Here is a 17628-nt window from a genome sequence, read left to right on the forward strand (position 1 = left end):
AAGTGGGATTTATTCTGGGGAGGCAAGGCTGGTACAATATTCATAAATAAATCAATGTGATTCATCACATAAACAAAAGAAAGGAGAAAAACCACATGATAATTTCAATAGATGCAGTAAAAGTAATTGATAAAACCCAGCACCCACTCATGATCAAAACTCTCAACAATATGGGAATACAGGGAACATACCTCAACATGATAAAGGCCATCTATGACAAACCCACTGCCAACATCATACTCAATGAGCAAAAATTAAAAGCAATCTCCCTAAGATTAGGAATAAGGCAGGGATGCCCCCTTTCACCACTCTTATTCAACATATTATTGGAAGTCCTAGCCACAGCAATCAGACAAGAAGAAATAAAAGGCATTCAAATTGGAAAAGAAGAAGTAAAACTATCATTATTTGCAGATGATATGATATTGTATATAGAAAACCCTAAAGTCTCAGTCAAAAAACTACTGGACCTGATAAATGAATTCAGCAAGGTGGCAGGATATAAAATTAATACTCAGAAATCAGAGGCATTTTTATATACCAACAATGAACTGTCAGAAAGAGAAATTAAGGAAACAATCCCCTCCACTATTGCAACAACAAAAAAATAAAGTACTTAAGAGTAAATTTAACCAAGGAGATTAAATATTTGTACTCAGAAAATTATAAAACATTGATAAAAGAAATCAAGGAAGATACAAACAAGTGGAAGTCTGTACTGTGTTCATGGTTAGGAAGAATAAACATCATTAAAATGTCTATGTTACCCAAAGCAATTTACAAATTCAATCCAATACCAATTAAAATACCAATGATATACTTTGAAGATATAGAAAAAGCATTCCAAAAATTTATATGGAATTAAAAAAAACACAAATAGCTTCAGCAATCTTGAAAAGGAAGAATAAAGTGGGAGGTATAACTCTTCCTGATATCAAGTTATAATACAAGGCCATTGTACTCAGAACAGCTTGGTACTGGCATAAGAACAGGCATATAGATCAATGGAACAGAACCCAGAACCCAGAAATAAACCCACACCTTTATGGACAACTGATATTTGACAAAGGAGATAAGAGCATACAATGGAGTAAAGACAGCCTCTTTAACAAATGGTGTTGGAAAAATTGGACATCTACCTGCAAAAAAAATGAAACTAGACCACCAACTTACACCATTCACAAAAATAAACTCAAAATGGATAAAAGACTTAAATGTAAGCCATGAAACCATAAGCATCTTAGAAGAAAACATAGACAGTAAGCTCACCTACATCTCTTGCAGCAATATATTTGCCGATTTATCTCCACAGGCAAGTGAAATAAAAAGGATAAACAAATGGGACTATATCAATTAAAAAGCTTTTGCACAGCTAAAGACAATAAGAACAGAATAAAAAGACAAACTACACAATGGGAGAACATATTCGACAAGGTGTCTGATAAGGGGTTAATAACCGAAATTTGTAAAGCATTTGTAAAACTCAACACCAGGAAGACAAACAATCCAATCAAAAAATGGCCAAAATAAATGAATAGACACTTCTCCAAAGAGGACATACAGATGGCCAATAGGCATATGAAAAAATGCTCAACATCACTAATCATTAGAGAAATGCTAATTAAAACCACAATGAGATATCACCTCATAGCAGCCAGAATGGTGCTCATAAACAAAACAACACAGAATAAGTGCTGGCGAGGATGTGGAGAAAAAGGAACCCTCCTGCACTGCTGGTGGGAATGCAGACTGGTGCAGCCACTATGGAAAACAGTATGGAGATTCCTCAAAAAATTAAAAATAGAATTGCCTTTTGACCCAGCCATCCCACTTTTAGGAATATACCCCCAAAATACCAAATCACTGATTCAAAAGAAGATATGCACCCCCATGTTTATTGTAGCATTGTTTACAATAGCCAAGATCTGGAAACAGCCCAAGTGTCCGTCAGTGGACGAGTGGATTAAAAAGCGTTGGTACATATACACAATGGAATACTATGCAGCTCTGAAAAAGAAGGAAATCTTACCTTTTGTGACAGCATGGATGGACCTGAAGACTATTATGCTAAGTGAAATAAGCCAGGCAGAGAAATAAAAATATATGATCTCACATATATGTGGAATCTAATGAACAAGGTGAACTGAGGAGTGGAATAGAGTCAGTGGCAGGGTCAGAAGGACCAGAGGGACAGCAGTCATAGGGAAGTGGGTGGGATGAGGGAATGGGATCAGAGAAGATAAAGGGATTAGTGAAACTATATATACATAACACAGAGATATAGATAACAGGACAGCAGATCCTAGAGGGAAGAGGGTAGGGAGTTAGGGGGAAGGGGGCAATGGGGGTATTAAAAGGGACTCAGGGGTAGAGGTGAGAAAGTTATATTCAATGGGACACTTGAATCCATGTAAACACAGTAAATTAAAAATTAATAAAAAATTTTTAAAAGTTATTTTGTCTTGGTTCTTATTGGATTTTGTTTCATTCAGGAATGTCAAAGGCTACAAGTGAGTCTGTCATGCAGCAGCGTTTCATACAGTTTTGGCTTTATGAAAACCATCTAAATCAGTGATCCCCAACCCCCGGGCCGCGGACTGGTACCAGTTCGTGGGCCATTTGGTACCGGTCCGCAGAGAAAGAATAAATAACTTACATTATTTCCGTTTTATTTATATTTAAGTCTGAACGGTGTTTTATTTTTAAAAAATGACCAGATTCCCTCTATTACATTCATCTAAGACTCACTCTTGATGCTTGTCTCGTAAGTACGACAATTATATTTAAAAATACCACAGTTTTTACACCAGTTGCATAATTTTATTTTGTGCATTTATCCATCCCACCCTAAAGGCTGGTCCGTGAAAATATTTTCTGACATCAAACTGGTCCATGGCCCAAAAAAGGTTTAGGACCACTGATCTAAATGACATAAACTGAAGGCCCATTGTCTGGGCCAGACCTGCACCAGGAGTACCAGCTTTATTAAGATGATCAGTTAGGACCAGTCTTTTTTCTTTTGTGAGCAATTTTTTGCTCCTGTGACAGGATTAATGATATAACTAGTGCATTTTATAAAAGCCTATAACAGTAAAAGTGTGTGTTGCCCATCAAAACAGCAGATTTTCTGAAGAAGATATAATCGACAAAGAGCAAATCAGTAGTTAAAAAATAAGTTATGGCCTGACCTGTGGTGGCGCAGTGGGTAAAGCGTCGACCTGGAAATGCTGAGGTCGCAGTTTCGAAACCCTGGGTTTGCCTGGTCAAGGCACATATGGGAGTTGATGCTTCCAGCTCCTCCCCCCTTCTCTCTCTGTCTCTCCTCTCTCTCCCTCTCTGTCTCTCTCTCTCCCTCTCTCTCTCTCTTCTCTAAAAATGAATAAATAAAAAAAATAAGTTATGGTTAGTGAAGCTTATTTACACCTAGGGAAAGGATTTAAGGGATATACTGATGGACTTTTTAAGAAAGAAAATCTAGTGTCTGAGGATAAAAGATTCTGATTTGACTTCTGCTTCTTGATTTCTTTACTCAGGTACTGACACCAGCACAGATCAAATCAATTTGCCAAGCAATTCTCGACTCCGGGAAGCAGTACGCCATAAAAAAGAGGAAACCATTCCCCTTGATGTATTCTTACTATGGAACTGAATACTTGGGTGAGTGAAGGTGTTGGTAAAGGATGAAGGTAGTCTCTAATATCAGCATTAACTAAAGACTAGAATATTTATTTTTTAAATAAGTCATCACTATTCATTTAACTAGAAATACGTTAAAATGTCATAAAACAAATATTGATAAATATTACAAATTACAATTTGATATTTGTTTCCAGTCTACCTGATAGAAATGTAGCTATTTTAATAATTACTTTCTTTATTCTAGATTGTAAGTTAATCGGCCTCATTTTGCTGAGTTTGTGAACAGTTTATACATTCATTGCCTTTACAGAGAGAAATCAGATTCAGGCATTCTCAAGTTTTAGTATTAATGGATTAATAACAGACTGCTGAATAACAATGGTAAATGTTGAGATATGAGGCTTGTAAAGTGATAACTAGTGACTCCCCTTACCTCTGAGCATGACTTGCAAGGCCCTTTGTACATCACCTGCTTCTGTCTCCAGACTCAAACTTTATCTCCTCTCCTCGCTGGTTGTGTCCAGTATAGTCTTCTACAAGCAAAATGTTCTCATATCTTGTAACCTTTCTGCCTGTTCCTTTTGCCTAAAATGTCAACCCCTTCATCTATCCATAATACTTATACTGAGATAACAAGACTCTATTCAAATATCATTAGATCTATTGAGGGATGTTGTGCTTTTGAAAAATGGGTTTATTGACCCCTCTCTGGAGATACGTTCACAGGGTTCAGGTTTTGCCCTGAAGCACAATTGGGTCGTATAATGTTAGCCTGCCACACTTCTATTGGAGCCCTTATCACATTGGACTGTATAATGATTGGCTTACATGTCCAATCACCTTAATGGGCTCTGGGTACCTTCAGGATAGGAGGATAGGCCTTTCTCTTGTTATCTTTGTGATCTCTTTTACCAAGAGCCTGTACCTAATGAGGGTATCCATCTGAATGAATGAATAGCTGATGAACAATAATCTTATAGAATGGCAGTTCTCTGAGAGTTCTGTCAAAGTACGTTTAAGTTCCTGTGTAACTTTCCTTAGAATCAGACCTTGAGACAAGGTGTAAATGGTGTATTTGGGAGGTGATCCAAGAAAGTATTGATAAAAGAATGAGAAAGTGATACAGAGTAGACAAAGAAGTTAATAGAGGATGTAGTAATGAGCAATTTTGAATAACTGAGGTTCGGTTCCACTAGGAACTGTTAGAGATTGCATAGAACTTGCATCAGAATTGTCTTACTCAAGGGGTAAAGAAACTGGGGTAGTCATCCACCAACTCCCTGCTTCGATCAATAAAGAAGTGATTTAGTCTGTTATGTTCACTGGTCTATCTTCAGCCCCTAAACAGTATCTGGCTCATAGTATGTGCTTAATTCTTATGTGTTGAGTGAATGAATGTACGTTTAAGTACAGAAAACAAAGTGTTTTCAAACACTCTTAAGAGCATTTTCATAAAAATGATCAATATGTCAATTACAAAGTTTTCATAAAAATATTTTCTCTAAAATGGGTTGATTACTAAACTTTTTTTAAAGGAAAAATAATACATTTTTTTAAAGGATAAATCTTGGGCCATATGGTCTCTATCACAAATACAACTCTGGCATTGCAGCACAAAAACAGCCATAGACAGTAGACTAAATGACCGTGATTGTGTTTCAATAAAACTTTATTCACAAAAATAGGCAGTGAGCCAGATTTGGCCTGCAGGCTATATTTTGCCACTCCCTGATCTAACCTATGTTCCCCAGATGCCTAGTTCTTTGTCAACTAAGCTATTATAGTACTGTGTATACTTTCAAGAAGTATCATCATTCTTTCTAGTTATACTATGATTGTCTTTTCACTAAATTAAATGAGCCCTCCGTCAAATTGTGTGAATTAATTATACTTTGTTTGTCAATATAGGAGCAGCTCATGGCCTGTCATCCATTCTCCAGATGCTTCTTTCTTACCACGAGCATATCAAGCCTTCAGATCAGGAGCTGGTATGGCAGAGTGTGGACTTCCTAATGGAGCAGGAACAGAACTGCAACTGGCCACCTGAGCTTGGAGAGGCCATTGAGAGAGAGAACGAGCTGGTGCACTGGTGTCACGGCGCCCCAGGTCTCACACTCATTATTATCTGAAAACATTGCCTTTCATCAGGCTTAGCCAAAGAAAGGTGCTTTTTCTGGAAAGTGAGGGTATTTCCCATATTATTACTACATGAGATAAAAAGGTCAATATAAAATAATATTTTTATTTAGTGAGAGGATCAGAGGCAGATACAGACTCCTGCATGCATCCCGACCGAGATCCACCCAGCAAGCCCACTAAGAAGTGATGTTCTGCCCTTCTGGGGCATAGCTGCATTGCTCAGCAATTGAGCTCTTCTTAGCATCTGAGACAGAAGCCATGGCTCAGCACCCAGGACCAACTTGCTCCAATTGAACCATGGCTGCAGGAGGGGAGGCAGAGAGAGAAAGAGATAGAGAAGTGAGAGGGGGAGAGGTGGAGAAGCAGATGGTTGCTTTTCCTGTGTGCTCTGACCGGGAATTGAACCCAGGAAATCCACACTACTGGCTGATGCTCTTCTACGGAGCCAACTGGCCAGGGCCTAAAAAAATTTTAGATGGAATAAAAAGGTTTGATTTGTGAAGGATCTTCAGAAGTGATTCTGTATTTTAAAAAATATATCCTCTATATCTACTTGCATATGAATCAAACTAGCACTGTCCAATAAAATATATTATAATCCACATATGAAATCAAAATTTTAGTAGCCCCATTAAAATGTAAAAAAGGTCAAATTAATTTTAATAATATATGTTCTTTAACCCAATATGCCCAAAATATTATTTTAATATCCAACCAATTTAAAAATTGAGCTATTTTACTTTTTTCATATTAAGTCTTTGAAATCAGTATATATTTTATACTTAAATTTTATCCCAATTCAGGCTAGCCACATTGCAGGTGCTCAGTAGCTACCTTGAACAATGCATATCTGGAGACGAGCATTTCAAAATTGGTCCCTGAGCTAGTGACATAGGTAGCCTGGGGGCTTGTTAGAAACTCAGAATATCAGGCCCTACCCCAGACTCACTGAATCAGAATCTGTGATTTAATAAGATCCTTGGGTGATTGGTGTGCACATCAAAATTTGTGATGCACTGTTTTAGAATTCTTTTTCAAATGAGGATTTCCATCATCACCTGATGAAATGTCTAGAGAAATGAGAAGCCATCTGCAGTGAACTCTCTGGAACCGAGCCTATAAACTTATCAGACCCCATCTTCTCCTTTTAAAAAAAAATCCCATTATACTGCTAATTAGGCATTCAAAGAAGGGGCAATTTAAAAGAAGTTAAACTCAAATAAATCAAGTAATTTTGGTTGGATAGCCAGGTGAAAGATATAAAATACCAAAATAACACAAAAAGTCTGGATTTGGAATAGATTTAATTTTCAAGCCTATGACTCAAAGCCATGAGCACAGATATAAAATATATTTGATTTTTCTTTAATTTGTTACCTGGTTTTTATTACTCCCTATACTCTCTTTACCTAATTAATATTCTTTAATCCAACTATAATTTTATTTTTTTTCTTGGTACAGTTTGAGTTGATTAATATACAAGTCTTAGTCCATTGGCCATTTTTTCTCTGCCTGCCACATTTACCTAAGGAAAGGACTTCAAAGGCTTCTATGTGTGTTTGTTCCAGTGCCAGAGCATTGTGCACTATGTCTAAATGAGTAACGCCAGTTATAATTTGGCTCATTTCTTCTTGCTTTGAACTTTTTGGAGGAAAAGAACAGTTATTTACCATTCTAGAAATTAGCTCTTTATGTTACATTCAACAATCCCATTTTCTATTATCTTTAATCAACTTCAGTAATGGTCTCTGAATGTTCTCCAAGCACTGAGGATCTTTGAATTTTAGAGATATCCCAGGTTAAATACAGAGTATTTTAAAAGGACTTAGTTGTAGAGTAAAAAACCTGTAAAGAAAGAGAAAATAGACTTACTGGGTGTGGCACAGTGGATAGAGTTTACCTGGGATGCTTGAGAACCCAGGTTCAAAACCCTAAGGTCACCGGCTTGAGTGCAGGCTCATTTGGCTTGACCACAGGCTCACCAGTTTGAGCACTGTGTCACTGGCTCAAACGTGGGATCATAGACATCACCCCCTGGTCGCTGGCTTGAACCCAAAGGATGCTGGCTTGAGGCCCAAAGGCCTCTGACTTGAAGCCCAAGGTCACTGTCTTGAAGCCCAAGGTCACTGGCTTGAGCAAGGGGTCACTGCCTCTGCTGTAGCCCCTGGTTAAGGCACATATAAGAAAGCAATCAATGAACAACTAAGGTGCCGCAACAAAGAATTGATGCTTCTCATCTCTCTCCCTTCCTGTCTGTCTGTCCCTATCTGTCCCTTTCTCTGTCTCTGTCACAAAAAAATAAAATAAAATAAAAGATTAAACATAGGTTTCAAAGCGAAGTCATTCAACCCACATATTCACTGGACTACCAAATATAAAACAATTTACGAATGAATAAAAAACCAAATGGGGCCTATTATTTAACCTGCACTCCCACCTCAAGAGTGTTGGTCTTCCCTTTAAGAGATGTGCTAAAACAGCATCCATTGTAATTATAAATCTGATGAGTGCAGGTCAAAGACCATCAAGATTTCTCTGAAGTTGAGAACAGTAAACTCTCCAAAAATTATAAACAGGAGATGGCCTACAAAAATAATTTTTACTTGTTTGAGCAAAATATCTTTTGAGAGTGGATTTATGAACAGTGCAGATGGTTTGGGACAGCAGAGTGATTCTATGATTAAAAACTTGCCAGGCACTGGCCAGTTTGCTCAGTGGATAGAGCATTGGCCAATGTATGGATGTCCTGGCCTCAATTCCTGATCAGGGCACACTAGAGGGGAGTGACCATCTGCTTCTCTCCCCCTCCCTTACCCCCTTCCCTCCCTCTACCCCTCCCGCAGCCAGTGGCTCGATTGGTTCAAGCATTAGCCCCAGGAACTGAGAATAGCTTGGTTGTTCCCAGTGTGTCAGCCTCAGGCAATAAAAATAGCTCAGTTGATTTAAGCATTGACCCCAGACAGGGGTTGCTGGGTGGATCCCAATCAGGGTGCATGCAGAAGTCTGTCTCATTATCTCCCCTCTTCTCACTTAAAAAAATTTTTTTTTTTGCCCTGGCCGGTTGGCTCAGCGGTAGAGCGTCGGCCTAGCGTGCGGAGGACCCGGGTTCGATTCCCGGCCAGGGCACACAGGAGAAGCGCCCATTTGCTTCTCCACCCCTCCGCCGCGCCTTCCTCTCTGTCTCTCTCTTCCCCTCCCGCAGCCGAGGCTCCATTGGAGCAAGGATGGCCCGGGCGCTGGGGATGGCTCCTTGGCCTCTGCCCCAGGCGCTAGAGTGGCTCTGGTCGCAACATGGCGACGCCCAGGATGGGCAGAGCATCGCCCCCTGGTGGGCAGAGCATCGCCCCTGGTGGGCGTGCCGGGTGGATCCCGGTCTGGCGCATGCGGGAGTCTGTCTGACTGTCTCTCCCTGTTTCCAGCTTTAGAAAAATGCAAAAGGAAAAAAAAATTTTTTTTAATTAAAAAAAACTTGCCAGAGATAATTCAGAGTAATTGGAACTTCGTCAATGATGCTTTACATCCTTCTATAATTATTTCCTATTGGCTTTCTTTCAACCCACCTCTACAGTTGACTTTCTTAGTTATCATTTATGCACTGTAGAAATAGTTCCTTACTCCAAGTCTATAACCCTGGGTTCTATGTGTAGCTCTAACAATAACCAGCTACATGGCCTTGAGAAAACCACTTTGTTTCTTTCATGACTTTATTTCTTCATCTGTGAAATGTGCCCATTGAGATGGAGTAGTGAAACAATACTTTTATCCTGTGGATCTTTGCCATTCCTGAGGGACATCTCTCAAAAGATTTGCAGAAACCCATATATATAAATACCCAGTGTGGCGTATAGTTTCATATGACCTCATCATAGCATTAATGATTCTGAAATATAGGACAGAAGCAATTTAAAAAATGATTGCATTATGTTACATCATCACCATGGTAACACTGAGAGTGCATTTTGTTTCCTTTGTGTGAAACACAGGTAGCTGTTTTTTTTTAAATCATTTCTCAAGGGCTCCTGGGTAAGTAACTTTGAATTGAGAACAACAAGGGCTAGTGCAGTGCTGGTGTCCTTGTCACTAAACTTTATAGTATACATTGTGCAATGCATGCCTCCATGAAATTATTGATCCCAGAATGGACTTGTCTGGTGATCCCCAGTATGTTGAAACTATATATGCCAAGTTGGCTATTCCAAGGGTCTGCTAGATTGCATTTCTTTCAAAACTTAGTCTCCCAAACTGTAGTTCTTAAGTAATAATTTCTTTTTCCAATTGTCTTTGGCAAAAGCATATAGCATTTCTGACTCAGGTATTTTATCAACAGTGCAGCTTAGCATTCCCATGATGAAATGACACGGTTCCCATAAAAAGCAAAGAAATCCAACATTCCTTCCTTTTAGATTAAACAGTCGTATTGTGGATTTTGTTAGGTCTGGTTAGGAAATAATAGGTTTAGAAGTTTTTCAAGGACCCTTCATTTACCATTCTGTGATCCAGGGCACAGGATGCGGCCCTTCTTTTCTGGCCAGACCATAGGATCATTAGCTATTAGCTTCCTAGGGTTAAGGGCCTGGTATAGTAATTGGACCCTCTCAGACTTTTTTTTTTTCCATAGCTCTCATCTTCACTCAGCATTGGCCTTTGCTAGGGTGAGAAATGAGATGTTATAGGGTCAGCAAACATTTGTGAAGCCATTGCCATGTGTCAAACACCATGCCATAAACTAGGGGAGCAAAAATGAGCAAGACAGAGGTCCTACCCTTGGGTAGTTTACATTATAATAGGGAAGGCAGACATGACACTGTGTAAGTGCTAAGGTTTGTATAGGGAGTAGTGGGAGTTCAGAGGAGGAATTCCTGGTGGTCCTCCAGATTTAGGGAAGGCTTCCTGGAGGAGGTGATGCCTGAGGGATGTTGACCAGGCCAAGAAGGGTGGGAAATTTGTTCCAATAAAAGCCAGTTAGAAGCATGAGACCACATAGCGAAGGAATGGAAACTGTGGGTAATTTAGTTTTACTAAAGTGTGGAAAGGTTTAAGTAAGGAATGGCAGAGAAATGGTAGGAGAGCAGTGTAAGAGCTGGGTCACAAAGGGCTTTCTGTGTCTCACCTGGAGTTTAGCTTCACCTAGATTTTGAGGGGAAACTAAGAGGCACAGATTAAACAACAGAATTGGTTTGTCCTGAGGCAGCGGCCGGACCTTTTGTACCCCTGTGTCATACATTGGCAGAAATCTGCTAGGGGGTGGACACATATCTAGCCTTCCATTTGGCGAAGCACATCTCCCAAGAAGAGGGCCACTGTTAGCTTTGTTAGCAGATAGCTCATAACAACTGGGAGATGAGGCACCTGCTGGAAATGTCAAGGAGATCCGACAGCACCAAAGGCCTTCAGTTCACCTGGCTAATTCCTTCTCATCTTTTGGCACTCAGGCTGGATGATGTCACTCCCCCTCATGGGCCTTTCCTACCTCCAAGCGTGGGTTAGGAGCCTTCCTGTGTGCTTCCACATAGCCTAATTCCATGCCCCCCTCCACACACTGGCTAATTAATGCCATCAGTTAGGTTGTAAACACTATGAAGGCAGAGACTTTTTAACAACTTAGCACCTACTGCTGTGCCTGGCATATAGCAGGTATTCAATGAATATCCAAACAGCCACCAAATCATGTGAGCTGTCTCATTCATTACCTCTTTGACATCTTTCTGCCAACATGATATGTTCATAACTACCCCATTACCCTTCTTTAGATCTCTCTTGATACCAGTGTGGGACATTTTGTCTATAATACTAATCACATCACTAAAAATAAAGACCAACCAAACCACAACAACAATACTCTCACTGGTAGGTTCCCTCTTGCTCACAGAATACAGCTCAGACTGCCTAATTAAACTTATAAAACCTTCCCTAATGTGAACCCTATCTCCACTTCCACTTCACTACTGTTGGTTAGAACACTGCCCCACTCAACTTCATGTAGCTTGTTTGTCCAGGCTCTGAATCTTTGCCCGAATTGATCTTAATGCCTAAAATGCTCTCTCTCCCTAACCTTGAACCTACAATTTCTTATGCATCCTACAAAGTCCTGAAGAAAGCCCTCCTTCACCTGACTGTCTCCCTTAGGGAATTTCTACTTTTCTGATCCCTCTGGTGTAATTGACAGAACTATTCATTTTATGCTCCAAAAGCATCATGAACTACATGTCTTATTATGGGTCAGTCACATATATGTATGTATTTTTCTCTTCCTTACTAAACACTGCTTTCCTGAAGGACAAGAATTGTGGTTAGCACTTATTTTGAATCACCCAATGCCAGTATCTGCTACATAATGTGGGATGCCCATTACAATATGAATATGTACCTCACTTTGAAAAATGATTAAGAATTTTAAGATGGCAAAGACAGAGCATTAAACACAGCATTGGGCCCTTTGGGAGACCATTGTGACACTGAAGAGGTCACTTGATGATGAAGCCAGCCATGCCTAGAGACATGCATACAGTAGATAATTAATGAACACTTTCAAACACATGGGTACAGTGAATGAATATATGTATAAGTAAATAAGTTTAATTCTTTTAAAATCGTCATTTAGTTGGTGGATGACACTTTGTTGCTAAAACTGAAGAGGGCAATGCTATAGATGACCATTTTCAGTGGTTGACTGGAAAACAATGGCTAAAGAGAGCCTCTTATAAGTGTTAATCATAAGAAATGTTAAAGGATAAATTTTAAAACTGAATAAAGGCCCTGGCTGGTTGGTTCAGTGGCAGAGCATCAGCCCGGCATGTGGAAGACTCGAGTTTGATTCTGGTCAGGGCACACAGGAGAAGCAATCATCTGCCTCTCGACCCCTCCCCCACCTCTTCCCTTCCCACAACCATGGTTCAAATGGTTGGAGCACAGTTGGCCCCAGGTGCTGAGGATGGCTCCTTGGCCTCAAATGAGGTGCTAAAATAGCTCAGTTGCCAAGTAACAAGCAGTGGGGCAGAGCATCGCTTGGTAGAGAGTTTACCAGGTGTATCCTGGTCAGGGCATAGGCGGGAGTCTTTCTCTGCCTCCTCGCCTCTCACTTATTAAGAAAAAAAAAAGTGAATAAAGTCATGAGTGTCATGCAAATCATTATAAAATGAAATGTATGTAAATTATTTTATTTGCTCATTAATGAATAAGGGAACTAGAAAGGTGTTACAATTAACTGAAAAGAAAATCCAAAGAGCAGACAAATTTATAGGCCATTAGGAATGCTGACATAGTAGATGCAAAACTTGCTGCTTTCACAATGGCTGAGGGAAGTCAATCTAAACTCTAACATTTAGAATGTGAGTTCCTATGCAGTACTGTCAGTTTTCTACACAGTATTTCTGTTTCTACGGAGTTGTAAAAGAGCCTAGTCAAAGACAATGAAAGGTAGAGAGAACCTTAATAAATGAGTTAGTTAAGATACTAAACTCCAGTCTTTCCTACTTTATATATGAGTAAAGTAGGCCATGCAGGAGAGACAGTGATCTTGGATTATTAGTCTCCTTTCTGAATGTGAGCTCCTAGAACTTGGAGGAAATGTTCTATTAGTAGTTGTCACTTTTATTCCTGTTCCTGCCTGTGTAATTGAGATTGCCTTGTTTGAGAAATGTAGAAGGTCAATGTCTTTCCTTGGAACAATCAATTTGGGAAGAACTCATTTCATAGTTGGAGTAGAAGTCTTGGCCAAGTCATTGGGGATCATTATTGTTTTTATCAGGACTCCCATCCTTGCTCTTAAGAAAAGGTGTATAGCTTTAAGTACTTTAACATTACAAATTCTGAACCTCAGGGTAGGGGTTGTGGGATGGGAAAACTATAAACATTTATCCAGATACGCATAATTCTTACCACAGTATGCATCATTAAATATTAATTTGTAAATTATGGATTTTACCAATCTATGTACTTGTTGCTCTTTCTCCAAGGACTAACACCATGATACAATTCAAACAAGTTAAAATAATTCTCACAGGTAAAATAAGACTCCCTTGTCAGAGAGTCTATAGCCTTGCTCTTCAAAATGTGGTCTCCAGCAGGACATTTGTTAGAAATGCAGTATCTCAGGTTCCATCTCAGATCTACTGGTGATTTGTGAGCCTTTTACCAATACACTGGTGATTTGTGAGTCTAATAGTTTGAGAAATTTTGCTGTATAGTATTAAGCCCTGAAAGTCACCTCAAATGTCTTTGATGTTTTCACAGGAATCGCCTATCTGTTTGCAAAAGCTTATCTGGTTTCCAAGAAACCACAGTACCTGGACACCTGTATCCGGTGTGGGGAACTCACATGGCAGAAGGGCCTGCTAAAGAAGGGGCCAGGAATTTGCCATGGTGTAGCTGGCAGTGCCTATGTCTTCCTACTGCTATATCGGCTCACAGGAAACTCTAAATACATCTACCGAGCCCAAAGGTCAGCTATTCTTCACATGTATTTTTTCCCCAAAGGTTAACCTAACTAATGCTCTGAAAAGATAATACAATCACCTTGTTTAAAGTGTGAAAATAGGCCCTGGCTGACTGGCTTGCTCAGTGGACAGAGCATCAGCCCAGTGTCTGGGTTCAATTCCCAGTCAGGGAACACAGGAGAAGCAACCATCTGCTTCTTTCCTCCTCTCTCTCACCCTTCTCTCTCTTCCCTTCCCACAGCCAGTGGCTCAGTTGGAGCATCAGCCCTGGGCACTGAGGATAGCTCAGTTGGTCCCAGCTTCAGTCTCAGGCACTAAAAGTAGCTCGGTTGTGAGCATCGGCCCAAGACAGAGATGCTAGGTAGATCCTTGTTGAAGCACTTGCGGGGGTCTATCATAGTATCTCCCCTTCTGTCACTAAATAAATAAATAAATAAATAAATAAATAAATAAATAAATAAATAAAGTTGTAAAAATAAATACATCAACTATGCACACTAAACAAATGTAGAACTACTATATATACTGTTTGCAGCTTATATTTTAAATAAACAATTTTAAGAGACACCATTCATTTCAGTTTATATAGATTTATCTCAAAATTTTAATGACTGTACATTTATCCACTATAGATATACCATAATTAATTTACCCAATCTTTAAGTAATGGACACCGTACATGTCCAGTCTTTACTAATATAAACTAAAATTTCCCAAATATATAGTACATATATTTCTATGCACTTGTGAAAGCATTTCTTTTAAGAGAAATTTTAGAATTGAAGTCCATAGGTATTTATAGCCCATTTTTGCCCATTTTTTTCTATTATGATGCTCAATATTGAGGATTGTAACTCTTTGTGAACATACACTGTAGATATTTTCCTACTTTGTCATTTCTCTTTCAGTTTAGTTCATGGTCTTTCACCAGACCCAAATGTTAAGTATTTGTCTTGTTGAAGTTGATGTACTTACAAGATTTCTCGATTTTGTGTTTTGTTTCAAAAGACCTTTCCCGACCTGGCTAGTTGGCTCAGTGGATGGAGTGTTGGCCCGGCCTATGGTTGTCCCAGGTTTCATTCTCAGTCAGGGCACACAAGAGAAGTGACCATCTGCTTCTCTCCCCCTACCTCTCCTCCTTCTCTCTCTCTTCCCCTCCAGGAGCCAGTGATTTGATTGGTTCAAGTGTCTGCCCCAAGCACTGAGGATAGCTCAGTTGACTAGAGCATAGGCTCCAGCGGAAAGTTGCCTGGTGGGTCCTGGCCAGAATGCATGCAGGAATCTCTCTCACTATCTTCCCTCCTCTCACAAAAAAAAAAAAAAAAAAAAGACCTTTCCCACTCTAAGATTACAAAAATGGGGAAATATTAATTTATATTGAGTTTTAGCAGCATTAAGATTTTAAGATTTTAACTTTAAGTCTTTGATTAATCTAGAACTTACTTTTTTTGTTTAAGAATGTCAGATGTGTTATAGATCTTTATTGCTTTTTAAAGAAAAGACAAAACTTTCTAGTAACATTTGTTGACTCTAATGATTTGACATTCCAATTTTATTATAAACTGAATTTATATAAATGTGTGAATTTATTTCTAAACTTTTGGTATTTCATTATTCATTTCTTTCTTTTTTGACAGAGACAGAGACAGAAAGAGGGACAGAAAGGGACAGACAGACAGGAACGGAGAGAGATGAGAAGCATCAGTTCTTTGTTGCAGTTCCTTAGTTGTTCAGTGATTGCTTTCTTATATGTGCCTTGACTAGGAGGCTCCAGCAAAGCGAGTGGCCCCTTGCTCAAGCTAGCAACCTTGGGATCAAGCCAGTGACCTTAGGCTTCAAGCCACTGACCTTTGAGCTCAAGCTAGTGACCCTGGGGTCATGTCTATGATCCCACACTCAAGCCAGCAACCCCTCGTTCAATCTAGTGAGCCAGTGCTCAAGCTGGCGACCTTGAGGTTCCGAACCTGGGACCTCTGTGTCCCAGTCCTACACTCTATCCACTGTACCACTGCCTGGTCAGGCCCATTATTCATTTATTTCTAATTTTTCTCAGCTGTTCTCTCATTCTTCCAAGTGTGTTTTAGAATCAATTTTTCAAATTTAAAAAAATCTTATGGCAATTTGATTGGAATGTCAATGAATTTATAGGTGACTTTAGTGAGAATTAACATCTTTAGAATACTGAGTTTTTTCCATCCAGGAAAACATAAGATATGTTGTCCCTTTATTTAAGTTTTTAAAAATGTCATTTGATAAAGTTTTGATTTTATGAAGATTATATATATTACTTGTTATTTTTTGTGACAGAGACAGAGAGAGGGACAGACAGACTGAAAGGAAGAGAAATGGAAAGCACCAATTCCTCATTGTGGCACCTTAGTTTCTCATTGATTGCTATCTCATATGTGCCTCAACCGGGGGCTACAACAGACCAAGTGACCCCTTTGCTCAGGCCAACGACCTTGCGCTCAAGCTGGCGAGCCTTGTTCAAACCAGATGAGCCTGCACTCAAACTAGTGACCTTGGGGTTTCGAACCTGGGTCCTCCGTGTCCCAGTCTGATGATCCATCCACTGAGCCACCGCCTGGTCAGGCTATTTCTTGTTACTTTTATTCATTCCTAGTATTTTATTTCCAGGTTTGTGAGTGAAAGATTTTCCTCCACTCTATTTTCAAGTCATTTATTGCTAGTATTTATGAAAGTTATTTAAAACTTACATATTATTGCAGTTTAGCAATGTGAGATGCACTTCTCTCATATAAATAAATCTGCATTGACTCTTATAAATATCTTAGTTTTGATAAATATCATAATGATATATCTGCCCAACTTACTGAACTCCATTACCATTTCTACAAGATTTTCATTAGATTCCCCTGGGCTTTCTAAATAGACATTCATATTATCTGCAAATAATTATAATTTTGTTACTACCTATCTTATTTGCATACCTTTTAAGTTTCTGATTGCATGGGTAAGAGTCTCCAAAACAATACTCAATAATAAGATGTATAGTAAACATCCTTGCCTTTATACTGATTTCATTAGGAATGCTTCCTCGTTTCACCACGATCTTTTAAATTTGCTTCTTATGATGTATAGCATGTCAGATTATGACATGCCTCTGTTCAAAATAGTTTAGTAACTTCCCACAAGGCTCAGAATAAAAGGCCTTCTAGGATTTTGCCTCCATTACCTCTCTGATGCCATCCCCTATTTTTCTTCTTCTTGGTTCTTCCCACCTTAATAGCTTCCTTGTGATTTTGTCAGGATGTCAGACATAATCTACCTCAAGGCCTTTGAAGTTTTGATTCCTTCTACCTGTAATGCTCACTTTATACATATATCTCTCAGCACCCTCCCTCTATTCAGACCTTCAGTCAAAAGTCATTTTCTCAAAAAGGTTCTCTTAAGC

General features: G+C 39.2%; 1 protein-coding gene across 1 annotated transcript in view; it reads left to right on the forward strand.

The window, feature by feature from the left end:
* Nucleotides 1-17628, forward strand: part of LANCL3 (LanC like family member 3) — a 126256-nt gene that overhangs the window by 103109 nt on the left and 5519 nt on the right. The window contains exons 2-4 of the mRNA XM_066356862.1: nt 3534-3657; nt 5548-5745; nt 14011-14218. Of these exons, the coding sequence (XP_066212959.1) occupies nt 3534-3657; nt 5548-5745; nt 14011-14218 (530 nt within the window). The remainder of the gene's footprint in view (nt 1-3533; nt 3658-5547; nt 5746-14010; nt 14219-17628) is intronic.

The sequence above is a fragment of the Saccopteryx leptura genome, chromosome X (genome assembly GCF_036850995.1).
Source record: "Saccopteryx leptura isolate mSacLep1 chromosome X, mSacLep1_pri_phased_curated, whole genome shotgun sequence".
Classification (NCBI taxonomy): Eukaryota; Metazoa; Chordata; class Mammalia; order Chiroptera; family Emballonuridae; genus Saccopteryx; species Saccopteryx leptura.